The following is a 27,929-nucleotide window of genomic DNA, read 5'->3' on the forward strand; positions in this document are numbered from 1 at the left end:
GCTAAAGCAGCGACGAAATGCACAATTGGTAATGAAAGCTAATGGGACACTGTATTTGCGAAAAAAGTTGGGCTCACACGAACCCGTGGCACCCAGCTATTATTTGAAGTTTCAGCGCGTACTATAGCCTTTCTGACTTACACAGTGATTTCTTAAATCGAAAGCGCGGTGTTCTGCCAGTGCTTAAAAAGCACGCACATAATTTCCTTGAACCAATCGCGACGCGGAGCCATCCAAATTGAAATGCATATCTACAGCCTTTTTTGGAGTTACATCACGCAAAACTTCAGTGCTGTTTATGAAGCCTTATTTAAAACCTGCTGACTTGTGTTGTGTTTTATCAAAAGCAATGCAATGACGTTGGCAAGGTCAGCGCAGCGTCCAAACGAAGATACAATACATGCCCCCGCTAAGTCAAAGGGAAAGAGTTGAAACGGCAAAATTCTTAGAAGGCTGTCCATATTTCAATGTGGTGTCCTGAAAAGCGGAAGTGGTGTCGTTTTCGCACGTCCACTCAAAGTTGAGTGGGAGCGGCGCTTTGCTTCTACATTACAGTGAAGTCCATCTCTTCTTTTTCTTTTCGCTTTCTTTCATGCTTCTTTCTGTGGGAATCCAGGGAAAACAAGGGGAATGCGGGAGATGGCGATTCAAGGTGATGAGTAACACGAGAACAAGGTGAGAGGAGGAGCCAACGTTTCGACAAGTGGACTTGTCTTCTTCAAGGCAACATATGCTCTCCTCGGCACAGTATATATAGGTAGGCTTCTTCTAAAGGGGATAGAAAATGAGGCGGGTGGGTGAGGTAGCGAGTGAGAGTGTGTTAGCGGCGAGGGTGTAGAATTGAAAAGAAGTATAATGCACTGCTGATAGTTTGTGGAGGAGTTTGAGGCAGCGCCCTGTGTTAGCAAATTGACGTGTCATGGCAGGTTCCTCTTTTCATGCAAGGGGTCTGGAGAAGGGGGGGGGGGGGTCTGCTCGGCTGGGGGTCAGTGAACTATCGTGCCTGCCAGGGAGAATAAAAGTAGCGTCGGAAAAAAGGTGTTCAGGCGCACAAAAAAAAAAAGGTGGTAAAGCGGGGGGTGTTGATATATAGATAAAAGGACGAAAGCATTGAGTGAAAGTAATGGGAGGTTGGCATATTGTTGACAATCGCATAAAAGAAAATAAAAAAAAATTCAAAAAAAATCACCTAAGCAACTCAATGAACAATCGCTAAGAGCTGTTGCCTTAGCTTTTCAATTTAGCATAGCGAATAGATTCTAAAGCTCCCTTTGAAACGTTCATGCCTATTGGTTGCAATGTATTGAACTTATGAATGAGGTACGATTCTCTATATTTTCTGTCTCGTGCAGTACGAAAATTTCATTGTAGTATGTAGAGTTTAAGTTCATCAAAGTTATGACCTGATTGGTTGAAATGTTCGGCGACGGACTTCAGGAAGCTTTTTAGCTGTGTCCGCGCGTAAGGCATGGTGGCAGTCCCGTCCGCCCGCTTTGAATTGAATTTGGCGCTGCTTTAGCGGAACTAACTTCGTTTGTAGCAAATGACTGCGTAAATGGCCTTCGCTTAGCTTCAGGCCGCTTCGTGGACAGAGTATTATGAATAACCTTGCAGTTTTCCAGATCACTTCTCATTTCGGACGCGTCAAGGCCTAATGGGGAGAAATTTCCCATAGAGTTTCATACAATTACTAGAGGGAACCGTGGCGCTATAGTGTCTACGAGAGCTGCAAGCACGGCACTTTAGCCAGCACGGGAATGATGAGTATAGTACATGGATTTGGCTAAACTTCGTGCTTCTGTCTTGAAATGGCTTCGTGACTTGCGAAGTGGTCCTTTTAAAGCAAGTACTGCGTTATAAGTAGTTCAATAAACATTAATAAAATTGTCCGACGGCAGGACTCAAACACAGGTCCTCTAGAACAGAAGCCTGATAATGAAACCATTACCTCACGGATGCATGGACAAGCGGAAACACTAATTAGCAGCGAATATGCGTGCTTGAAGAGTCATATTACCTTCTGCTTTAAAAAAAGTAAAATTTCTTTGTATTTTAGTTCAATTTAGACTCAAATAAAGCGTTATAAACGAAGCCACAAGAACGTCTGAAGTCCCAAGCAAGAAGATCAGACAAATCCATGTATTACCCATGATTCCCATGGTGGCTGGACGGCTGCAGCGCCATAGTTCCCTCGAGTAATTGTGGGAAACTGAAATTTTCTGGATGGGGGTGCCACCTAACGGCGAAGTCTAGAGCTGGGTGCGATGACATATGGCCACTGAGATCGGGTGATCTCGGAGGCCATGGTTGGTAGCGTTGTACTGATGTCGTGGGTCGGCAGACATGGAAAGTACGAATGCAACGAGCTGCCGGCTCTCATTGGGCTGCCTCACCCACTTTTCTGACGCACACGCAAAGGTTGGCGAATAGATCAAATCCCTTACGCATGCAAAATTTAAAGCGTACTCCGGCACTTAAAGTAGGGTATCACGCTATACTAAACCTTGCTTTAGGTGGTTTGCGGAATTATAAAGCCTTTTATTGCGATAGCAATTATATGGACACTTCAACCGGATTTCTACCGTCGGCGTCGCCGTCGCCGTCAGGTTCCCTATAGATAAAATCTTCACCACTTGCCGTATGCCCGAGCGGAAGCGTGCGGGGACGCGCGCTATCACGGAGAGCGAACGCACTCATCTCCCACGCGCAAGCAAGGAAGCGGGAAGCCAGCGCCGGAGGGAGCGGGGGGGGGGGGAACTCTGCCAACAACTGCGCTAGTCGCTCGTCCGCACCGTCTCTTATCTCCACACGGCTCTGACCTTTATGCGCCGTGCATTCGCCGCTCAGTTTCCGTTGAAGCGATAGACCGCACGTACCTTCGCTCGCGGCGGCGTATGCTTGCTGCCAGCGTTTTGACAGTCGTTGTCTGCAGTCATTCAGTGTGATCTATTAGTGTTTGTTCGTGCGCGCTCGCACCACGCTTGTTCATTCAGTTAGTAATAGTCGGGCCACATTTTCCAACGCACGCTACACATGCAATGCTGCCCGGATCGGCAGTGCAGCGCTACAGGTGTGTCCCTTCGCACGCGCTGCCCACGGGAAGCGCTTCTCATCAACACCACCGTTTCACAAGCGCCTTCTCGCGGTCATCGAGTCTCTCTTCATGTCGGTCTACTTACGGCGCAGCACACCTGCTTACTTAATCAGCTCATGTTTACTACAATTCACATTGCTACCAAAGCCGCTCACCTTATTTCGTATGACATTGCTGTGTTGCTATCGCATTCATTGCTTCGCCCTTAGGGCGAAACTGTGACCCGGCTTTTAGGCTAATGTTAAACTAAAACTGTCTTCTCTGCCGGGCCGCGAGAAAAGGGAAAATTTGAGCAAGCACGAAGTGGAAACAACGCGTCACTATTTAGTATACTTTGGCTGCGCCTTCATGACACCAATAAAGGAACGGCGACCCCAAAACCAGGAAATCTGACCGGATAGTACGTTGGGGGCTCGCCGAGGGCTCCTCGGGTGGTGTGTGTAATATCGGCTCTCCAACATCGCTGACAGCCGATCTTGTACTTTAGTACGAATGAAAGCTTCGCATAAACCGAATTTCACAGCGCTCAAGATAGATTTCAATGATCTCATTTCTCTGTTTACTGGTATTATTTCAAAATTCGAACCGTTGTACGAGCCAGGCTAGTTTTATTGGGAAGCTTTATTCTGCCAGTACACTCAGTTTTCGTCATGTATCTGGTCGTTTCCGTGGGCCGATCACAAATGTAATGCAGTCTAAGAGTGCCCGTAAACATAAATGAAACCGTGGTTGAAAAATTATAGCACCAATGTCTTAACCGGGCCCTTGTACGCAAGGGCAGGGAGGCACGTGCTCCGATTACCACAATCGCAGTACCAGCCTCCGAGAAGAGGCAGTGTTACAGATTGCTTGGATGTATAACATGCAATAAATGAGCATCATTTCAGAAAGCTAAACGTGATTTGCTGTCAAAAAGTGGGTCATGTCACTGGGTGGAGTGTTATTCGTTGCCGGCATGACAGAAGAAAGTTTGTTTTCTTGTGAGTTTTCAATTCATGACATTCCAGCAACACGTGAAGGACAGTGAACGTGTCGCCTCATTTATCACACATAGGCGTCTCACTACCAGTCGACGGGTGCGAGTGTGTGTTGTACGTGCGGTCTATTCTACGACCACGGGTGATTACCTCAGTTTGTCCTATTTTTGCCATGCGGGGTCAATTTGCTAACTGCGGTTTATTAACATAAAGCTTATTAGATGTTTCACTGTGCCATAAGCATTGCCAATATTTTTAAAGAATTTTCCACAGGAAAGGCTTCAAGTCTATAGCAGGAAGAGCTATAGATGAATTATTGGCTTTTGTTGGTATTTATGCAGCGGTTTCATCAGCAAGCACGTTGCCCTCGATACCTCTGTGCCCAGGAACCCAGCATATCGTGGGATGCTGGTTAGACATGCATGTGGTACACAGGAGTGAGTAAAGCTCATTTAGTACTCGATTTTTACTTTATGGAATGAACCTTGGGATATTACGACCATCAAGAAGTCTGTCTATTTATTGGCTTTTGGTATTTTTGTTTTCTGACTATGCTTAACTGCAGACAGTATGTGGAGGTCTCCGCCGTGACGATACTGGTTTTAGTGTGCGGACAATCGGATTCAGAAAAAGAGGGTCCGAGTACTGCATAAGACACACCAGAATTTGACCTTGATGAGTCAGTGTAATACTCTGGGCTTGATTGTTTCGCCTGAGGTTCTAGAAAGTGCTTCCTGATAAGTGTCTCTGGAGCGTGCTTAGTGACCGGAGAAAACGATGTGTCACAATCAACCAACTGCCACTGTCACTGCGGTAAGCGCCTTACTGGAGGCATTAGACGAGTCACATCCGTTAGAAGAGGCATACCCATTTCTTTACTGAGCTTCCTAACTCGAAATAAGAAGGTGTCTCGCACTGTGGGTCGATAATGAAACAATGTGGCACAAGTTGTGTCATTTACCACTGCGTAAAAAGAATGCTTAAGTTTGGAATGTACACCGAGAAAATATGTAAAGCTGGAATATGTCATCTCCTGATGTAGAAACCACTCATTAGATTCCACATAGGATATTGGTATTGGACTTGTTCGGAAGCGAGGTGCGAGGTGGGTGTTTAAATGGTGAACAGGGTCCAGCATCTTCAGGGAACTGAGTGTAGTAGACTGATGCAATATGGCACCGTAGTCTAAAAGTGTACGTATAAGGCAGGACGAGGTTCATGAGGCACTTGCTGTCACTACCCTATGTTGTGTGCGACAAGATCTTAAGAAGGTTCATCGTTTTTAGGCATTTGCCCTTAAGGTATTTGCCCTTAAGGTATTTGATATGGGCAATGAAGGATAGTTTCGAGCAAGGTATAATGCCAAAATATTTATGTTCATTATTGACTAGTATGTGTTGTCCGTGTAGAGCAATAAGTTGCCCTGGGACGAGCCTTCTACTTCTTGAAAAAATAACACAAGTACCTTTGTTGGGATTCAGCATAAATCCATCTGTTCTGCCCATTTTGACGCTTTGTCGAGACTAAGCTGCACTTGTCGCTCACACACACTGAGCTACAGGATGTGTAACGAATCTGCACATCCTTCACGTACACAGAATAAAAGAAAATGGCTGGGGGTAGTTTTCTATAACGTTTCGCATGTCCCCGCGGATGGCCATTTCCGACAGGTCTCGCAGGATTCCATAACAGCAAGTTGTATCGTACGCCTTTTTCATATCGAGGAATACAAATAAGAAGAGTTGTTTACGTACAAACGCATCACGAATGTTTGCTTTGATGCGCGCGAGGTTGTTGGTGGCAAGCCGCGCTTCTCTAAAACCGCATTGACATGGATCGAAAATTTTGTTTAACAAAACGAAGTGTAAAAGCCGACAGATCGCTTTTTTCCATTCAGATGGGAGTTACCCAGCAGCCCTTACAGTATTGAAAATTACGAATAGTGCCTTGTGAGTGTCACTGTGGAGGTGTAATCATGTCGTAGATGATTTTGTCAGGACTCACTGCTGAGCTCTGACATGTAGTCAAGAAAGCTCTCAGCTCAGCGTTGAAAAGAATATTATAAGGAAAATTCTGTCTGAATTTGCTGTCGATTGTCATGCGTTCTGCTATTTCTTTGAGTTTTAGGAATGCCTCGGAGTAATGACTAGAACTGGATATGCACTTGAATTGTTCTCCAAGAGCTTTAGCGTGGTCTTTCGAACTATTCGCTTCGTCATTAACTAGGATTGGATTTCTTGTCCACTTAGCGTTTTTAACCCGTTCCATACTTTCGTCTCCTGAGTCAATGAACTTATACTTGAAAGAAACCTGTCCCAACAAGGTTAACTTCGGGAAGATTTTCAGCTGGAGGAAATTCACGTAGTTTGCTCCAGGCTTTATTTTGTCTCTGTTGTGCCTCGCTGCAATCATCATTCCACCAGGGGACTTCCCTTTTGCACGAAGCACCGTTTGTTTGAGGAATAAACATATCAGCTGCGTCAGTAAAAGCGCTAAAGTATGATACAGAATGATCTATACTAACAGTATTTACAAAGTCTCGTGGTTAGTAGGTGGATTACTTGAAACATTTCCAGTCAGCCGACGCTAGTTTCGAGCAAGGGGGCAAGTCATGTTGCGTTATTAAGTTCAGAGTTACTGGGAAGTGGGCACTTCCAAATGGTTTATTGATTACATGGTATTCCAAGTCAGGAAAAAGAAGCACAGCCAATCTACATATCTATTGATGAATATAAATTATGATAATTGTAATAGGTTATCTTCCTATTGAAGAGGCACACATCCGAGTTCAGAACAAAGATTTCTATTAGTTGACCTCTCGCGTTGAATCGCGAGTAGGTCAGCTCCCACAAGTAGGTAAGGTTCTGGACGCTGATTAATGAGGTTATAAAATCTGTTGTAACGTGATGATAATTTGGGGATATTATATATTGAACATACTGTCTTATATTTATTAAAATGAATATCCTGAATGTCCCGAACTGACATGGAGTCAAGGGCGGCTGAAGGGCGGCATGTTGAAAAGCTACAGACTTGTCTGCAACTAACTACTGTTGGACTGCGTTTTCGAAAGTTGGCGTATTCACGAGGAAAGTTCGGTTGTGTGGGTGTCAGAGTCTCTTTGACACACAACAACTTTGAATTATTTTTAAGTAAGAGTTCTCTAACGTCATTGAGATTGTGGAGAAGACCCCTCAAATTCCAGTATAATACGAGTATTTGTGCATATATATTGATAGTAATCGGCTATCCCCATTTGCTCTCTGGTCCACACCGCTCTCTTCCTGTCTGTTGACATTAGGTCTAGCATTTTTCGTTCCATCCCTCTTTGTGCGGTCCTGAACTGGTTCTCGAGCTTCTTTGTCAAACTCTAAGTTTCAGCCCCATATGTTAGCACCGGTAGAATGCAATGATTGTACACTTTTCAATGTCAGTGGTAAGGTCCCCGTCAGGATTTGGCAATGCCTGCCGTATGCACTACAACCCAATTTTCTTCTGTAAATTTCCTTCCTATGGTTCTGAGTGGCGCTGGCTGACACACCTAGGACTAGATATAGTAAACATAAATACCCAAGTTAGTGGACGAATTGATGGCCGTCGCCATAGCACAATTGGTAGTGCAACGCACGCGTAATGCGGAGGTTGCGGGTTTGGCTCCCGCCGGTGACAAGTTATCTTTTCGTCCACATTCATTTTCCTTTTTCTTCATTATTTTGTACATTCCAATTTCAACCATACTTAATTTCCCCATTGCTTTCCTTGGCTTCATTGTCTGTTGGCTTTACGTGGTTATGACTAAAAAAATCGGGCCCCTCGGTTCCCTTTCTTTCGTCACTTCTCATGATCAGGCTTTCATAGATTATGAAAAAAGCATTTGATTCAGTAAATATACAAGCCGTCATAGAGGCATTGCGTAATCAAGGAGTACAGGAGGCATACGTGAATATCTTGGGAAATATCTACAATGATTCCACAGCTACAATGGTTCTCAACAAGAAAAGTACAAAGTTACCTATCAAGAAAGGGGTCAGGCAAGGAAACAATCTCTCCAATGCTATTCACTGCATGTTTAGAAGTATTCAAGCTCTTAGACTGGGAATAAGGCTGGGATCAACGGTGAATACTTCAGCAACCTTCCGTTTGCAGATCACATTGTCCTATTCAGCAACAACGGGGACTAATCGCAACAAATTATTCAGGACTATAACCGAGAAAGGGTAAGACTGGAGTTGAAGATTAATATGCAGTAGACAAAGATAATGTTCAATAGCCTGGCAAGGGAACAAGAATTCAGGGTGGCCAGTCAGCCTCTAGAGTCTGTAAGGAGTAGGTTTATCTAGGTCCATTATTGAAAGGGGATCTATGTAGACGTACACAAATGGGAATGTCGCCGGATGTAATAAGGTTTGCAAGTTTGGTCTGCTGGGGCTTGGCACGAATCTCACGCAGGAGGTCGCAGCTTGCCATCTTCGTTTCTTTATATCCAGTACCTATGGTGACTTCCAATAATTTCGATACTAAGAGTGGTGGTATCACTCGGACAGTCTTTGTCCCGTGCGCACTATATACCCCTTGACCCCTGGGAAATGCTTATTTCTGCCGAATAACCAGCTTGAAGGTTTCAGTGGCGCGCTCCCTCTTGATCGAGTGATGAGGGAGTGCAGGAAAATCGGAAGCCATAATGATGCTACAGTATTCGGCAGGCATGCCAGCCGCCCACCACGGAGCCCAAATAGGGGACGCAACAGGACATCCTATTCAGTTCTGATCCCGCCAGTGGTACATGCCCACTATCACACAATATGAATACCTTAGGTTCTTATGCCCCACAAGGTCAGCCCTCGCGGCCTGGAAAATTGGAAGTGATACAGAGGTGAGTAGAATACAGGGAAAGGATAAACTGAGAGGGAGACACGGAGATTGAAGAGAACAGAAAAAGGCAGCAACCTATCTCTCCCAGGTGGGTCAACCCGGAGGGGCCGTGCACGTGAAGCGGAGGCCAAAGAGGTGTGGCCCCTCCTCCGCGGGGCTTCTAAGGGCCAAAGACCTTGTATCGGCTCAATCTCGAAGCTCCTCTTTTCCCCGGACATGGCTAAGCCACGCAAGGCTAGGAGAGGCAGGGTCCAACCCCCATGTGCTCGGGTCTGTGGCGTCTCAAATAATCTAAGCAGCTCGAGCGCTAGGCTAAGCGTTGCTATCGTCGTCAAAAGTGCTTTGTCGTTCGGGCAAAACCCCCGCATTTCGTGTACTGGATGACAGATTTCGGTTATGCTTTATTGATTAGATGTCTCACCAATATGTTTAAGATTGAGGATAGGATTTCATTTGATTGAAAAGAAAGAATAAACTGCTTCATTCAAAATCAGATGTGGACCAGCGAGAGCTGCAAAACGCGCTGCTTACCGTGCCTCCGCAATGCAGCGGTGTAAAATGACCGAGTAGAGGTTACCAATCGGGTTGCCAGAAGCCACGTTCGACTATATGACAGCCCACTGCGCGTTTCCTTTGGAGAAGCTTACAATACTGCATACTTCAGCTGACCGCAACGTTGACTCATTTCAATGATTCCTTCTCAAACCAACGTTGCACAATCAAGCGAAGACGCTAGAAAATGCGCCTTTAGCGCGCATTTTTAAATGTTGTTGAACACGCTCCTGTGGCTGCGCAATACTCACCCTAACATCAATGAAAATGATTGTGTGGAGAGCTGTGGCCTGCTCTACGTAGCCACCGACCGTACGGGCGACTCCAGCGCAGAAGTAGACGCTGGAGAGGCATAGGTGGTTGAGATTTGTCAGGCCGACTACCGCCCGGGACCAAGCGCTCTTCTTCGGCAAAGACAGCTGAGATGGGAAGGGAGCACGTTGAAACGATGGAATCAGCTCTAGCTGCTCTTGCATAGTTTCTAGTGTGGCACCTTTAGAACTGTACCAGTGTATTTAAACCATGCACTAATGCTCCGTACAATTCAAGGTAGATCGCGCAACAGAGCAAGACACAGGGCAAACAGAAGAAAACGCAAGAAGCACTGTCAATATCAATCAATGTTTATCGCGCATACCAACATATAAAGACGCGGGAAAGATAAAATGAGAGGAGCAGATAATCTAGCGAACCACAAGGTAATCAATACCGAAATAGGCAAATGGGCGCTATCATCCACGGGAAAATAATGCAATTTTCTTAGATAAAGGCAACACCGACGGCGCACTGACGCGGGTGGCACATTTTCCGTCGACGCAGAAGGACCCAGATTCCACGTACATACTCGTGCCACTAACGCCTTATGCACCGATTAAAGAAGGCCTCACAGTACATCGGGGGTAATGCGGTGCTAGGTGGCTAAACACATCCCTTAAATGTATACGTGTTGTCAAAGGCGGTCGCTGACATACCGCTCAGTTTGGTCTATGTCACTACGACCACATGAAAGGGGAATTTCATATAAAACACTGTGGCAGCAGTCAACAGACACTTTTGTGTATTTTTATCACACTTGGGCAGTCCACAGTCCTCTGTACTCACTTTTGGACACAGTGGAAAATTTGTCCTTTGCTGATGCTTGCCTTCTGTATGCTGTGTAATACTTGGTTCAAATATGGAATCACAGAGGTGGGCGACTGCGAAGCTTACAAGACAAGGTCTGCTGATAGTCATTCCTTCTTATCTCCGGGCAAATGTACTCGCGCAACTCCCTGATGTTCCCACTGCTGGCCACCTGGGTGTTTGCAGGGCGTAAGATCGTGTCTAGTGAAGATTTTTCTGGCCTGGCCTCTACCGTACCGTGCGACGTTATGTCGCTGCTCGCGAACTATGCCAACGTCGTAAGAAGCCTGCTTTTACCAACCGAACCGTTTTATCATGCTGGCCTGGACCTGTTGGGCCCTTTCGCTACCTCAAGAGGTGGAAGTAAACATATCGCCGTTGCGACGGCTTATTCAACCCACTACACCGTTTCACGAGCCATCCAGACCAGTTGTGCTACCGACGTCACAGAATTCCTGCTCCAAGACGTCATCTTACGCCACGGAGCTCCTCGTGAGCTTCTCGCAGACAGGGGCCGCTACTTTTTATCAATGGTTATCGAAGATCTACTTCCCTCTTGTGCCACAAAACACAAGTTCACGACAGCATACCACCCTCAAACGAACGGCCTCATTGAACGCCTGAAGCAAACACTTGCAGATATGTTCTCGATGTATCTCTCCTCATATCACTATGACTGGGACGCCGCGCTACCATTTGTGAAGTTCGCCTACAACTCGTCCCGTCACGACACCGCTCTCTACTCCCCCTTCTATCTCCGCTTTGGTCGTGACCCGACATTGCCTTTGGACACGCTCCTGCCAACTGCTCTCGAGTCTCCGTCTGCATACGCTCGTGACGGCATAGCTACAGCCGCCAAGGCCCGCCAGATTGCTCACCATCGCCTTTTTGAGTCGCAGGCAAGACAGAAGTCTCTTTATGACAACCTTCATCGTGATGTCCAGTTCTTTGCCGGCGACCTCGTCCTCCTTTGTGCTCCTTCACGGCGTGTGGGCCTATCGAAAAAACCGTCCTCCCGGTATTCTGGCTTTTACTACGTCGTCCAACAGCTCAGTGATGTCGCTTATAAATTAGCTCCAGCCGATGCTTCCCCGTCGTGAACGTCATCTGATATCGCCCACGTGGGTCATCTCAAGCCGTACCATGCGGCCGCCGACGAGAGGGATAACGAAGATGATCACCAACAAGACGAAAGTGACGATCTTGTGGGGCTAACCTAACGTTCTGCCATACTGGTCGTACCGTCCATATCGTCTGCAAAGCAAACATGGTCCCATTAACCTTATATCTCAGCCCGTTTCAATATTGACGTCATGAAGACTTTATGAAGGTAGAATATATTCATGTGTGCGCAATGAAAATTGGTTGATAGCGCTTCGTGAGGGAGGGCTAACGAAGATGATCACCAACAAGACTAAAGTGACGATCTTGTGGGGCTAACCTAACGTTCTGCCATACTGGTCGTACCGTCCATATCGTCTGCAAAGCAAACATGGTCCCATTAACCTTATATCTCAGCCCGTTTCAATATTGACGTCATGAAGACTTTATGAAGGTAGAATATATTCATGTGTGCGCAATGAAAATTGGTTGATAGCGCTTCGTCTACGCGCTTCAGTAAATCCTGCGTCTTGCAGTGTTACTCGATTTATTTTCAACCTGTACCAACCAGCCCAAGTTAGCATTCCGTGCTAAATCGGGCACTCCTGTATAGAGGCCAACTCTCCTGTCCAGGAAGCCAATAATATGGGTGTCTTACCGGGAATAGCACCCTCGTTCATCTTATATTGACCAGTCTTTGGGTGCAAAGCGGCCAGGGCACAAGGCAAATGAAGGAAAACTCTGATGTTAGCATTAGAAGGTGAAGAGGGGATATCCGAGTCTTTCAGAGAATGGCATCCCAATATTGAATTGTCTGTCTCGCGAAAGCCACATTTAAAACTAAATTGGTTATAACAGATAAAAAAACGACACAACCCCAAGTTTAATTGCTGGCATACTGCGGCTTCAGACTTACCTCAATCAGACTTATAGCTGAATTTCGAAGCTTTAATTGCAAAGCCTTAATAAGATTACTCTAAGCACATATAAAGCTAATGCACGAAACCGTAGCGCTCCACCAGGTACTAGGTGAAAGCCTTAATCAGATTACTCTAAGCACATATAAAGCTAATTCACGAAACCGTAGCGCTCCACCAGGTACTAGTCTTACAGGATCAAACGCTTGAATGACTACTCTCACATTCCTGCGAACGATTCGATGGTTTATCTGGCGGCTTATTTTCACAGCCTCGTAAAGATCCGAAATAGGCAGAGGATCACTAGAATATGGGAACATTAAGGGGTCAACAAATGATCTAACAAGATAAGTCTTAGGCTGGAATGAAAAAATAGAGAAAGACATGACACGATCTATCACCAACAATTCTAATTGCCGGAACACTGAACCGAGCCCGACACATTTCTTGTTCGACCATCCATCCGTGAGCCCCATGCACGTTTGACAAGGGGCCGCATCACATTTCGCAATCTTAAACACTAGATAGTTCCCGCATGAATGAAGAAATAAACTTCTCTAAACATTGACAAATACTCTCCCTTCTTGTAAGCATGACTAAGCTTACATGACTAAGCATGACTAAGAAGATGCAATTCTCAATTAGACAACTCAGTTGTAATCCGTTCAATGAGGAGGATGTCGTGTGCTGTTTAAGAGAGGTGCGCTGAGTAAGTGCACTGGCCACATGAACAACGAGGCTAAGAACATTTGCTAGGAACAGCGAAACATTGTGGCTACTCGGGTCACTCACCTGGCAGAGTATATCAATAACAGAGGGCTTGAATTCGATTAACTTGACACCCGCGGCGCCAGTCCTCAGGGCATGCCAGAGGACGCGCCTTTCGAGCATGATTACAGCCATGTCCAAAATGATGTACGTCACGCACCTGCATCGTAAAAAGAAATCTGGGAATTGACCCAACCTACTTGCTGCAATAAACAGTGGCGGAAGTGCTGTGGCATTGCTGAGCAGAATAAGTGGACTCTCAGCTCTGTGCAGGAAAAGAATAATGCATCTAATCCGACCCTATAGAGGTATAAAAGTAAGCTTATTTCGTCAGCAGTGAAGAGCCAATGTATGCATTGCGGCTTCCTTCATTAGCGACTTGTTCTTTCCCGTGAGAGCTCATTTTCAACGAACGCTTAATTTCCATTTCTTGGACGGAATGAGCGAGTTTCACTTAGAAAAAGAGCACAGGAAGAGCGAAAGGCTGGCGTATTGAGGGGTGATGGTAAAATTTGACCAAGTCGGTTTGTTCAGTGTCGCCAACAGATTGCTACACGATTGTTTTCGTAATTTGCCTCTATAGTACATGAAATGGCCACGACTAGGAATGGCACCCGCCTACTCGAGCTCAGCCATGGGACTTCATAGCCACTGAGCACGACGAGTGTTAATGGGAACCTTGGGCCATGGCCTACGCGTTCTCGCATGCAAAAGGCCACAAAAGCCTTTCTTCACTTCGTGAAGGATACTGGATTGTACGAACGCTTGTGACAGCGGAGATTCCTCAGCGAGTGACTGTGTGAATGACTCACTTATTTGTATTCTCTTCCGACTTATTTTTTTACTTTTTCCTTTTCCCATGTGTAGGCTAGAAAACTGGGCCCGTCCTTGGTTATAAACTCACAATCTTTCACTTTCACTTTATTTCCTTAAAGACACCTCTTAGGGGTATTACATAAGGGGTGGGTTACAGAGAATATGAGATACAAAGAAATATCAAATGTGACAAGGCATAATGCGAGGAAATTTCTTCTATGAAGGCAGACGAGCTGGGTATAGAAACGATGTGCGCAATGCCGTTCCAGTCTTTGGCTGTTCGAGGAAAAAAAAGAAGATGCAAAGGTGATAGGACGCACGTGTGAACGAACTGCGTTTAAGGAATGTCCTATGCGATGGGATATGCGTGATGGTAGCGAGATATATGGTGCACGATTGAGTAAGCTGTGGTAGAAGTTGTGAAATAATCATAAGCTGGCAATTAAACGGCGGTCAGATTCCGCTTTTAACGAAGTTACGCTGACATCGTATGAAAAAGCGGACTGAGTGAACCAGATGGCTCGATTATGAAGTGCCTCAAGGGCGGTAATGGGGAAAGTCTGGCGAGGGCTCCAAATGGCTGATGCGTATTCTAGTTTGGGTCGTATGAGTGTCTTATAAGCTAATAGTTTCACATGCTGCGGTGCGTTTTTAGGTGACGTCGTAGGAACCCAAGTGATTTGTTAGCTGAAGAGATAACGTTAGTCACATGCACACACCAGTCCCGATCGTTTGAGATGGTAACACCCACGTACTCATAATTGTTTACAAACTCAATGTGTTCGTTAGTGATTTCGTATTGAAATACCAAGGGGTTAGAACGGCGAGAGAACGATATTGCTTTACATTTCGTAGGGTTTAGGACCATTAACCAATGTTGGAACCAATTTTGAATATTGTTCAAGTCTTCATGAAGGGCGATTTGATCATTATTATTAGTAACTGAGTGGTAAATGACACAATGATCAGCGTACATACAGATTTTGCACGACATGCGTAATGGTAGATCATCAATGCGTATGAAAAATAAGAGGGGGCCTAATACAGAGCCCTGAGGAACGCCTGACGTTACGGGTAGGGGCTCAGAAGTATTGTTATTGACGTACACCGACTGTATGCGATTGCTAAGGAATTTTTCGATCCATGTTAAAACTGCAGGATGTAGATTTAAGCGTGAAAGTTTTAGGAGCAGTCGTTGGTGAGCTACTTTGTCTGATGCTTTTGCTAAGTCAGAATATTGCACCAGTTTATATGCTATTATCGAGTTTAGAATGTAGATCGTGAAGAAAAATAGCCAATTGTGTTTCGAAAGTTAGTCCCTTGCGGAATCCGTGCTGGGATTGGTCAAAAAAATTGTTAGTATCAAGGAAGTTAATTATATGGGCGTATATGACATGTTCCATGATCTTACAGGACACCGACGTGATGGAAGTGAGGCGGTAGTTGAAAGGCAAACTTTTATTGCCCGATTTGTAGACTGGAACGACTTTGCCCATGTTCCACTCTTTCGGATGGTTTAGAGAAGACAGTGACTGTGAAAACAATGTTAGGCATGCCGCAGAGATGAACTTAGTGTTTTTTAAAAACTTCGATATGATTTCGTCGAGACCTGCGGATGCCAATAGGTTAATATCATCTATTATAGGTGAAATTCCATGTATCGAGAAAGTGATAGCTGGCATTGTAGGTAGAGAAGGCGCAAGAAACGTAGGTAAGGGAGTGTCGGGTTCTTTAGTGAACTCTGAAGAAAAGGTTGTATTAAATGTGTTAGCAATGTCCGAGTCTGCTAAGATTTCACCATGCTCATTCGGCAAGGAGATAGTGCGTGATGACAGCGCGTTAATTATTTGCCAAAATATTTTTGGATTTTCACTCATCATGTTAGCGAGGTCAAAATGAAAGAAAGTATTTTCGTGAGCGGATTGCTGATAGATAAACGCCTTCTGCTTCGTAGTACTTGTTTCACGAGTGATCGTTCGCGTTTTGCTTAGCTTGTCGAAAAAGGCGATTTTTCCTATTCTCGAGTGTTTTAAGAATTTTTGTGAACCATGGTTTAAAGAATTAAAATTATGGGGTTTTACGTGCCAAAAGCACTATCTGATTATGAGGCACGCTGTAGTGGGGGACTCCGGAAATTTGGACCACCTGGGGTTCTTTAACGTGCACCTAAAATCTAAGTACACGGGTGTTTTCGCATTTCGCCCCCATCGAAATGCGGCCGCCATGGCCGGGATTTGATCCCGCGATCTCCTGCTAATCAGCCCAACACCATAGCCACTGAGCGACCACGGCGGGTCAACCATGGTTTATGGCGGTTAGCATGAATCGATAATGTTTGTATCTATTTTTCAGTTAAGAGTGGCACTTTTTCCTGGAAAGGAGGCCAGTTTTCTTGAACAGATCGGTGTTGAAAGGCCGCTTCAAATTCCTCCTAAAATTGTTCTAATTCATTATTTATTGCCGTGTAATTGCCTTTATCGTAAAGGCGGATGGTTTTTTACGAGTATGTCGTGGGGACGGGTATAAGGTGAATGTAGCATGAATTACTTTGTGGTCACTTATTTCGTTACAGTAAGTAAAAGACGATAGTGCTTCAGGATTAATTTGAAGACAATACTACGTCTAGAATGTTGGCATTATCTTGTGTGACACGCGTTGGTTCAGTTACCAATTGTGAAAGGTTATAATTCATACAGATATTAAAGAACTATTTGGATTCAGTGCTACCGGTAGTTATTTGAGGGTTAGACCAATCAATGTTTGGATAATTGAAGTCCCCGAAAAGCAGAATGTGCGCGTTAGGGTGTTTTTTTAACTAGTTGGCTTAGGATGTTATTCAGTTTTCTGGTAAAATGGGCAGAACTGCGGGGGGGGGGGGGGGCAGTAGGCATAGACCTACAAGTAGTAGTTCTGGTTCGACACGACAGAGGATACATAAAATTTCGAACTCTGAGCTCATTTGAACGGTGGAACACGATAGTTCTTTTTCATGGCTATAAGGACGCCACCACCTCTGCGTCCTTGCCGATATTTGCGGATTAGTTCAAAGTTTGGCAGGTCTTCTAGTCTTTCAGTATCAGGAACGTCATTTGTGAGCCATGATTCGGTTAGTATGAGCAGATTGCTTTCGTACGATGAGACAAGATTTGATATAGTATAACGTTTTGTAAAGATGCTTCGTATGTTAGTGTAGATAACTGAAAATGACGGAATTGAATGAGCTGCAGGTGTAGCACAGTGAGGCAGTTTTCGACGGCGTGATCCCTTTCCCTCTTGGTTTCTCTCTCTCCCTCTGGCACATCCGCCAATAAGTGTTTTGCTTAAATACAATTCTTCATGAGGATCTCTACAGAGCGTAGACTATGCCGTGCGGGGGCTGTTGGCTCTACTCATTCCATCTCGAAATATATTTACTGAAACTGATATTTTATTTGCACGACGACTGCCACTATCTCTTATCTGGTGCGTAAGGGGATCCTTTCCTTGCTGTCTTATTTCCCTCGGGAATCACAAGAGTCATCCCTTCGCCCGGGGCGGAAAATCCCGGTGGATGGGGGGTCATTATCTCGCGGTGGTGCCCATACAGGTCATTATCTCCTTTCTAACGGACGAGGGGATCGCTAATCGTTTGTTCCGTGACAACCGTAAGCCTTTAGAAGTCCGTACAGAAGTGCAGCAATTGACGCCAATGCGGATAACGTCCTACTCGAACACACAAGACATGAGCCAGGCCATAAAACTTTTGTCGATGTCAGGAGGAGTCATGACAACTGTGAACACCTTTTGTCTTGCAGAAACTTACGTTGCAGAGCTATTTAAAGTGCTATATGTTATGTTTTTTTCCTTAGCTGCTCTCGAATCCCGAAAAGAAGCTGCCGCAGTATTGGATGCATTAGCTTCGAAAACGCCCTGCAGAAGACGGTGCAGAAGCTCAGCAACAATAGGACCACGGAAGCAAGAAGTGCTGCCAGAAAATGCATCACAGCTACTCCTCGCAGTAATTTGGTCAACTAAAGTCACTAGAGCTTGCCAAAATTTTGCTTTTTAATAACGAGATTTTTTTATATATAAAAAGGGGTAGTTGGTGGTGGTTTCTGTGGAACAAACACGGCCAGTTCTCTATGCGATTTCACAAGAGCCTTTGATTGATCAAAGGTTAAGCTGCAAGTAGTGCCAGATTTCGTGAGTAGGCCTAAAAAGATGCCACTATAATGCAATAGTTATTGAGCTCGTAGTCGCACGGACATGCTCTTACCTGCTTGTTTGTGTGCCTAGATTGCTCGTTTTGTTGAACTGCAACAATTTGCAGGAAAGAAACGCAGGTAGCAATATCACAGCTCACTTACTGAAAAACAGCAGCTTAAAGCAGCTACGCCCATTAAGCATATGACCATAATAACCTGTACGTAATTATGCTTCCCTCAGCGCCTATGTTGCGGGACCTCCCCAAACCATCAGAATGCATTCCGAAAGGGAGTGGTTTGCCCACGTCTTCTCCTATAAGTGTCGCTTATTATTGTGCTTAGGCGAATGCTTCATCTGACGGCCATTTTCGGAGAGCATGCAGACGTATCCGCGATGCTTCTTGCTATACGTCACAGCTACCGTGACCAGAAGCGTCTTTTTTTTGTTTTTTGCTTTCGGCTACAGCGATTCCTACTACTACAACCAACCCACGGAATCCCACCGGCCCAGAGCGGGCAACTTGTGATAAAACGAGCCTCCAAAGGGCTAGACAAATGAGGACTGTTGCGAAGTGACAATTTTGCAGATACGCGTGCCGCACAAGTAAATTTGGTATGCCACTGCGCTTCTGACTTCAGTGAGTAACTAGATGCGATGCAGTGAAGGCGCTCTACAGAGAACTGCTGGAAAAGTTGAAGGACCACGTGAGTGCCACGATCCTAGGCGTTGTGGCATGCGTGTCCCTAAACTTCGTTAATTTGTGACAAAACCATTGAGCACGTTATGTGCGACGCTGGTTTATTCGACGGCCAGCTATATGCTCTGCGGAACTGTACAAGCCGCTCAGGCTTCAGACCTTCACGAAAGAAATGTCTTGAAGCCTTGGTCAAAGTAGTCGTGCATGCGCAAGGCACTCCGTGAGGCGACTGGACGGTACGGCCGCTTGTCATTTTTGTGTGCGCGTTGTCTGCTGTAGGATACGTAGTGTTAGTTCTCCAGGTGTATATAGGTTATTGAACTGCGTTTGACCAGGAGTTTTGACTTGACATCTGACCTAAATTTTTATTTGGCGATTTATTTGGCGCTAGATGAAGGCTCAGCTCTCAAAACTCAAGAAAATATAGCGATACAAGTGCTAGAGTCCCCTAAACTATTTATTACGACACTTCGACGAAGCAGTTTGTTTTGTTACCCAGGAGGTGAAATAAGATGAAATGGTGGACGAGTTGGTGAAACGGCGCGATATAAAAGCTTAAATGCAACGGCACGTCACTGTATCTTCCATCTGAGCTGTTACATCATGCGCGTTGGATGTGGTGGCGTCATGAGGTCCTGATACACTGCCTTGTTTCGATCCTGCTGTCACTGAGGTTGCCGCAGCAGAAGCAAGCGTTGCGCTCACCGTAGTCATGACTAACGTTATTGCTAGAAGACGTCAGCAAATTTTGGTTTGTGTCATAACGTAAATATAAATTTGCGACGCCAAGTCTGGCATTTTGAGGCCATGTAGTTGTTGCCGTCAAATTAAACACAACGGGTTTTCAACAGTTGTACTTGCTCAATGCTATATTTGTACGTGACTGAAGTGGATGATAGAGTTCCTGGAGCTTACGAAATACGTGTATGTGTGTTTGAGATCATTTACTGTTCTGCCTTTCCTAGTGTCTGCATTGTTTCAGTAAGTAAAGTTATGAGAAAAACGGCTTGCTGATTACCTATTGCTGCAAAATGCTCGAGTGCATACGTGACAGGCCACTTCTGCTTCTTTAAGCGTTAGCTTGCTTACGACGATGCAAACCATTGACGCATCAATGCGTGATCCTGATCATATCAATTTCTAGGTAAGAAGGCATGGAAAGTTGCCAGCTCTCCAGCGAATGAAGTCGAAACAGGCTTTTGCAGAAAGGAGTGGGGGGACAAGCGACGACCAATTTTGTCATGACTTGCAGCAGGAATGGTGTATTATCTGCCTGGCTAACACGGCTACCAATACAACTAGAGGAAGTGCGAATGCTTATAAAGCCTACCACAAGGACAAGAAAACGGCACCACTTTTATGTTATGACAGTGCAACCGTAGGACAAAAAATTGTGCAACCGGCGTAGCTGTCCGCCATTACAAAAAAAAGTAGGGACACCTGGTCGTCTCGACCAGATCAAGTCGGGACTCGGTACGTTTACTTAAATGTCATGACTGTATACCGCTAAATTCGGGACAGTTCGCAACCGTAGCAGTGAGTGACTTGGGAAGGAGTGTGAAAGGGAATGTGAAGAGGCACGCGCTCGGCTGGGATCTGCAGCGCCAGCTCAATTCACCTTAAGCCAGCGCATGTGCCACTTATCGCGCGACTTTCTTACGGGACACATCGCGAGCGTCTCCTTGCTTCATCCCAAATGCCATGAAGACTGCACGGCATTCCAACGGACTTCAAAAAAAGTAAGTTCTTCAAGAGTCATTGTCATTGGTCCCTACCGGAAATATTTTTTTTTCACCTGTGTTGCCGCAGTAGCACGTGGATGAGAAACGAGGCGCAGAGCATGTCCCGACGTTTCGGCGGGCTTTCAGGCCACCGGTACCCCTGCAGCGTAAGCTCGCCCCACTTGTGCTCACGGAGTTCGAGGCAGTCACGGGAGAGAATGTGGTTCCACCGGTCCAAGTCCGACATGATCCAGCAGGGCTTTTCGTCTGGCTCCCATGTACAGGAACGGTCGAATCCGACGTCACCGCTACCGCCTGGACTGCCACTACCTGCGGCATCGTCGACCACAGTACTAGCACGGGCAGCTGTAAGCGACGCGCCAGCGGTGATCCTGACTGGGACACAGCTGTGTGTGACTGTACTGTTACAAACAAAGCGGACAGATAGGCCGAAATAGCAAAGGACACGAAATAGCAGTTTCTTTTTTCACGTATTCTTTACTTTAATTTTCAAGCAACCACCCATGTGTACTACTTTCTGTACAGTGCAAAAATTATACTACCGCGCCTAAGTGCCGACGCATCGAAAAACTCATTTCTCTGAGATGTGCAATGATGCCCTGCTTACAGAAAAGTCAACCAAGCGGGCCACTTCCGCTGTCTCAAAAACCAAGTGTCATGGTTCTATCTACATTGCACACAACAAAAATTGTCAAGCTTGCCGCGGTAAACCCTCACGGCGACGCCGAAATGCGAAACCTTCTAAAACCTTACTTACGAAACCTTACTACATGTGGGTAAGATATCCTTGATCTTGTGATTTACGCAGCGCTTGCGAAACACTAAACGACAGACACGAGAAATAAATGTTATAAACAGGGATGAGGTGCCTCAGATAGACTGGCCAACGTTTCGATAGGAGGTCAAAGATAGGTTCTCCTATTGAAACGTTGACCAGCCTTTCTGAGGAACCTTATCCCCGTTTGTAACTTTTATATCACTTGTTCCACTCCTTCTGTCAGCCCTCTTTTTTGATATTAAACGACAGACCCAAATCGTAAGCACAAGACACGCGCTGTGTTGCTAGTACCCATCAGTTGCTTTTTTTATTCTAAAGTAATTAGGTTTATAGTTTACGCTAATTGAACGTGAAATTTAGTGCTTAGAGGATAGTCATGCACAGTGTGCCAAAGCTTTGAGTCGACGCGATCAGTTCAACGTATTCTCGCAGATTTTCCTTCATGCGATATATAAGCATGCGTTATGTTTATGAAAATGCCTCAAGGTGTCGCCACCAACACCGTGGTTTAGTAATATGCCGCGGTTTTCAGGACCAACGATATTGCTGGGAGATCTGATTGTCCACACAGAGAATCAGGCCGATCTCTTGTTTACAGCAGTTCGCTAGGGGTGTATCTAGAAAGATTTTGCTTAGTCTGCCTGCCACGGGAGATCAGGCCGGCAAAGCTCACGATATAATCTCGTGCGGGGAATGGGTACCATGAGGGCGGTGATAGAAGGAAATTAGGCAACCTATAGTAGAGCGTAACCGGATAATAAAGTTACGCAGAATACGTGTTGGTCTAGTGGATGCGGTTGCTGCATGCAGTCAAACTTGCATATCACCAGCGACGATCGGTGCACCCGTGGCACCGTAAAACGAAAATGTAAATCTGGTTGCCCTCGTTTGACAGAAAGCAAGCACGCAAACCACGCGAAGAAACAGCAATTTGTCGGTTCACATGCACGCTCCTGCCACTCGTAGCTGACAGGTATCGAACCCGGAACCTACCAATAGGAAACGTTGACCCAGCCCCCGCCACCCACTTGACAGCTCTAGACAAATACAATTCACACTGCACGCCTACATGAAGCGACTTGTCCCAGAAAGCACAAGACAAAAAAAAAAAAAAAACAGAAAAAAAGGGGGGGGGGGGGGCAAACGTAAGCGCCCTGCGTATTCTTCATCAAATCGCTTGATGCAGTCGCGTCAGCTTGGCCAACTTTAAATTTCGTAAATATGGGTCTTAGGCTAAAGAACTCTTCTCGTACACGGAAAGAAATAAGCAAAGTTCTTACCGGACTTTTCGCCACGTTTGCTGGAAGCACGAGAAGAGGATGGTGACGATGACGTCGAAGATTGAATGGCCGTTCCGCCACCCAGGCAATGGCGGAATTCATTGAATATAGCGGTGACATCGTTAAAGTTTGGCCCGCTTCCTGAGCAGAGGCTCTGAAGCAAGGAAAAGTAGCCCGGAGTAAGGACGCTGACGCCTGCTACCTTCGATGATGGCATGCCTGCGGCGTCAGTGAAAAGAGCAGTGTCCGGCCCAGCGCAGGAGACGGAGTGTGTGCCCGTGCTCTACAGAGGCACACGTCAAACGCAGCAAATGGTATTTTCTAGCAAAGCCTTGTTCCCCCTCCTTGAATGACAGGACGATGTGACATTGTACGAAAGCCAGCTCCTATCGCTTTGAAGGTAAGCTTGATATCGCTGTCAGGGGTGACGAAGGGTAGGGGGAGGGGAAGTTTCTTCTCCTCTGAAATTTGTAGCGGCCTTTGCTGGTGACGTAATAGCGCCACGCGCATCCAACAAGCACTGTGTCAGATGAAAGGGTAGAAAAAAGACTAATAGGCGCCATAAGGGCGAGGGGTGAGAAGGACATGGTGAGACATAGCAGCCGGGCGTCACCATGCAGCAGAACTCAGTTTTGTTGGTTTTGTGCTTTGATTCCTTGTAACCAGTCCTTTTCCTTTTGGGTTATCCCCTTACGCCGTCATCACTCCCCGAAAATATCAACCCCTTTGTTGTTGCTGTTTTTTTCAAAAAAAGATAATTGATGTGCAACTCATGTGAGCTGCCTTGTGCTACCGGCTACTAATGCTATTCACCAGGCTGTAAAGTAGAGTTTATAATCTGAAATAAAAACAAAATTGCAATAATTGAACGCTGTTAAAGCAAGTTTGTCGACAGATAGCACGGTTTTGCTTGCTTTGGGAAAGAACACAGGCGCTCCTCGGCGCCCTCAGCAACTACAGCATCTACAATTGCACCAGGGGAGGGTGAATCTTCCTATACCTCCCATTGGTTCTCCTATAGCAGACGCTCAGTCGACGCTAGCGCCAAGGCGCACTTCAGTTAGGCCCTAGCGGATGGATGACGGTACTATGGTGGCGAAAAAAAAGAAAGAAAAGCGGCGCGATTTTTTTAACCCTCCCCCTTTCGCTATAGATTTTTTTTTCTTCCTTTTTTATGATAACGTTGTTCCGCTCGGTGCTCCTTTCCCCATTGACTTTCCTATCCCTCTCCCATGCCTCGCCTCACCCTCCCCTCATGCCTCGCGCAAAGCTCTTTTTTTAATAATTTCGTTAGCTCTCCACGGCACGCTCTTTTTTTTTGTCGTGGGCGTTATCAGACGCACCGTCGGACCAGTGGCGTAGCCAGAAATTTTCTTCGGGGTGGGGGGTCAGGTTGCAGCACGGCCTCCTCCTTATAGAATTTGTCGAGGGATCAAATACATGAAGAATAACTGCTTTGCTAATGCCATTGTATATTAGATGCTGCAAACGAATTATTGAACGCTATGCACTGTCAAGTAAAATATGTATCTTTTCAAAAAGAATATATTCGTATGTCCCAAAAATTGTGGCAGAAATAACTGATAGAAATGCTGTCGCGTTTTTTTTGTCTATTTAATAAGTAAAGAAAATATCACACGAACTTTCGAACTACATCAGTTCGAAACCAGCAAAGCAGTGCATGCAGCTGATATGAAAAACGTAAAGGCCATGAAATGAATAAGTTGAGGACAAATATTTTGGTGAATATTTGTCATTGAAGAACCTTGTTTACATTTTTGCACATATGCAACGGCCAGGAAAAAACCTCAATGACGCTGTCCCTCGTTGCAATAGATTGCACAGGAGCAGCTGTTACCGGTCGTGTATTGTAATTACACCGAGAATATACTCGCAACAGTGAGTACAAATAAAAAGTAGGAGTTCTGCAAAATATACATTAGAAATGCGAAGATAGAATGGAATATACAAATGCGAAGATACAACTCGCCAAAATGCAAAAAAAAAGAGTCGCTGGAAACAAAGTTCACTGCTTGTATACACAAAACCTCGCAACAAGATATTTAAATATACGTCTAAATCTCCAATAAATCTACGTATTTAAGCAAACATCACTGTATATAATGCGTCAAAAAGACAAATAAACATGTTGTGCAGTCACAGATAGTAAACTTTGCTCACAGAAAGACAGTTGATCTAGGCAAGAACAAAACTATGATCGCAGAAATCGTGACATGTACTCGGGCCATGTGGCGGTCGCGACAGTGCCATATGGGTAGAATAATAGAGGAATAATGCAGAAATCAGTTCAAAAATGTGCAATTTAACTGCCTGCACAGCGGCAACAATTATTCTGCAACCAAAATTAAAGGAGGGTATTGCTTCGTTTCAAAAAAGAAATAAAAGCAGGTAGCTAAAAAGGAAAGAAAAGGACAAACGAAAGCCGCAGATGATGCGGCAAGTTGAACTACCCAATATCCGAGATTGTTTTTGGCAAACGCCGTGTGGGCCGAGCTTTCAATGAGCAAGGTCGGTAAAAATTGGTTATTTATGTCCTCGTAATTTTCGTATTCGCATGATAATTTTTATCATGATGCTAACTGCTAGAATAAACGGCTAAAATTACTGCGGTTTTAGAAGCTAACAAACAGTCATACGTTTTCGTAATTACGAGCTTATGGACCTGAAGGAACAGAGCTTTTTACTTGCATTGATTTTTGCTGTTTCGCTAACTAAAGGACGAACTTCTCTCGGCGGGGAAGTTGAGCGAAGCGGTCAATGACTTCGGACACGTTGATGCCGACGTCTCTGTGAAGCGCCAGCCTAACCATGCGCTCCACAGACATTGTAGAGCGCAAGTAGTTTTTTAGTAAACTCTTGTTAAAAAATAAAAATATCCTTTCTGCACTGGCAGTGGTCACTGGAAGTGTGACTAGAATCTGCAGCAGTTTGTACACCTTTACATAGAAACTGCAGTAGCAAAGAGAGAGGGCATCAATTCCGGATCTAAAACCTAAACCCCTCCCTCGATGTCGTTGGTATCCTTGCTTAGGTACCCTGCACAAACAGTGGGCTGTTCAATTCCAGCATGTCCGTCGTTTCGTCAGGAAGTATGGAGAAGCAGCCTGCTTTTGCAACCAGGCTTTCTTTGATAATTTCACCACAAATTTCTATAATTTGGTTTTGTGCATCTGGGCTTAAATACGAGGCATTACTGGGGCAAATTTCCAAATGGTTCCTCCGATATGTATCACAACAATAAGCTCGCATGCGAAGAAGCGCTCTGAAAATACCTGTATTTTAAGGGGGGGCAATGCTTAAATCCATAGGGCCACTGTCCCTGTGGCCACGGAGAGCCAGACCTTGTCGCCTGCAAAAAGAATATCCTGAATAATAGGCTATTTACTTTCTTATGTTTTCTCATATTTTACTTTGCCTGCCCTGGTCCAGCTGATCAATCACATTGGGCGCGCTTCCTGAAAATGTTTGGAGAAAATTATCAGCTGCTAGCTCACAGTCACGGTGATATTTCGTATTTTTGTGTGTGGGAAGATTGCGAGCACGTGCTTTCATTTCTGGAACGGCTTCGACACGAGGGCTCCAGTGCACGCATTTTGGCCCAAGTTTATAAGAGCATTAACTTCATAAACTTCCAAAATTGAAAATCTTTTAAAGCACGCCTTTGGCAATGTCAGTGCACCTATCGCGTCAAAAGTTTATGAGAACTTTATACCCATAAAGTTTCGTAATTGAGATCCATGCGCTCCGTAGATTCCGCGGCCGCTGTGAGATGCCGCAACGCGCCCGCTCGCTATCAAAAAGCCCTTGAAAGTTTGTGCTCGGATGGGGCTCCGAGCGTTACGTGACTCCAGGTGCAAGGGCGTTGCCACGAAATCGAGCCCGAGTTCGGAATGTCCGTGCCGAAATGTCTTTTCGAGTGTAAAAAAGACGTTGTAGACAGAATCCAGAATGATTCCCGGCGTCGGTCGTAGTTTTGGTCGGCGGTGCATGCCGGCACGAAAAAATTTCGGGGGGGGGGGGGGGGGGGGGGGGGGGGGGGCTGAAGCCCCGTCAGCCCCCCCCCTCCCCCCTCCCTGGCTACGCCCCTGCGCCGGACCGAAGCGCGCGCTCCGCTTGTGCGCAGCGGATTCTTTTTGCGTTTTCATGCACGCAGTCGCGTTTATTATTACAATCAAGCAAGCATGTGCCCAAATTGTGTAAAAAAATTATTCCACTTACAAGACAACAGTTCTTTGCACTCACTTTATTGTGTTCGTTTGCGAAAACCAGAATTGGAGCAGACAGTGCAACACGCTATAGAATGCAAGAAAACGCGGATGGTGTTTCATGTATCCACATGTAAAAAGCATTATTGTAATTGCTCTAATGGTCAATGCGCAGAATAGCTTGTCATGGCCTGCTTTTCGCTCGGTCCGTAAAATCCACGTCCGTGAAGTGCGCCCAGCATGTTCTGCGGTTGTTGACTTTGTTTCTGGGCAAACCCATCAGGTCCATCCTTCCAGCGTAGGTTAAAAACGCTTCCATCCTGAAGAACAGTGAAGATCATAAATTATAACATCGCAGTTGGAACATACAAAACTGAGCTCGTTTCGTGTCACGGCAGAGTACTAGTTGTGATATGTCAACCTATATCAATTCTCAGAAACGCCTTTTTAAATGATGGCGACCAGTTAGCTAGAAATAAGTGCAAAGCGCACACCTACACACGTGTTCCTTGCGATACGAACAGGTGGTACTACATTTATAAGGAGCTTTATGTTCGCTGCTTGTTGACATAACGATTTACTGCATCGTAGTGGTGTTTTCAAATCAGCTAGCTGCTGCCTCACCACCGGCCAGCCATGTACGACTGCGCACAATTACTATCACAAATAAAAACCGGGAAGTAAACTGCACAGTGCTCACCTGTTGTCTTTAAGGATGCGGTAGAATTTCACGTCGCATGGTTCACTTCGTCTTGATGTATTCGTACACCATCGAACCACACACGAACAGCGAAAGCTGCGA

The 27,929-nt window shown here is 45.5% G+C and overlaps 1 protein-coding gene across 1 annotated transcript in view; it reads right to left on the reverse strand.

Annotated features, from left to right (window-relative positions):
* The window catches only part of LOC125941059 (uncharacterized), a 33,657-nt gene extending 10,421 nt beyond the window's left edge, over nt 1-23,236 (reverse strand). Inside the window, exons 1-4 of the mRNA XM_049657979.1 lie at nt 22,902-23,236; nt 20,897-21,152; nt 13,428-13,563; nt 9,747-9,914 (exon numbers count right to left, since the gene is read on the reverse strand). Coding sequence (XP_049513936.1) covers nt 9,747-9,914; nt 13,428-13,563; nt 20,897-21,152; nt 22,902-23,118 — 777 coding nt within the window. The 5' untranslated portion in view covers nt 23,119-23,236. The remainder of the gene's footprint in view (nt 1-9,746; nt 9,915-13,427; nt 13,564-20,896; nt 21,153-22,901) is intronic.
* Nucleotides 23,237-27,929: the final 4,693 nt, after the last annotated feature.

This window comes from Dermacentor silvarum, chromosome 10, assembly GCF_013339745.2.
Source record: "Dermacentor silvarum isolate Dsil-2018 chromosome 10, BIME_Dsil_1.4, whole genome shotgun sequence".
Lineage (NCBI taxonomy): Eukaryota > Metazoa > Arthropoda > Arachnida > Ixodida > Ixodidae > Dermacentor > Dermacentor silvarum.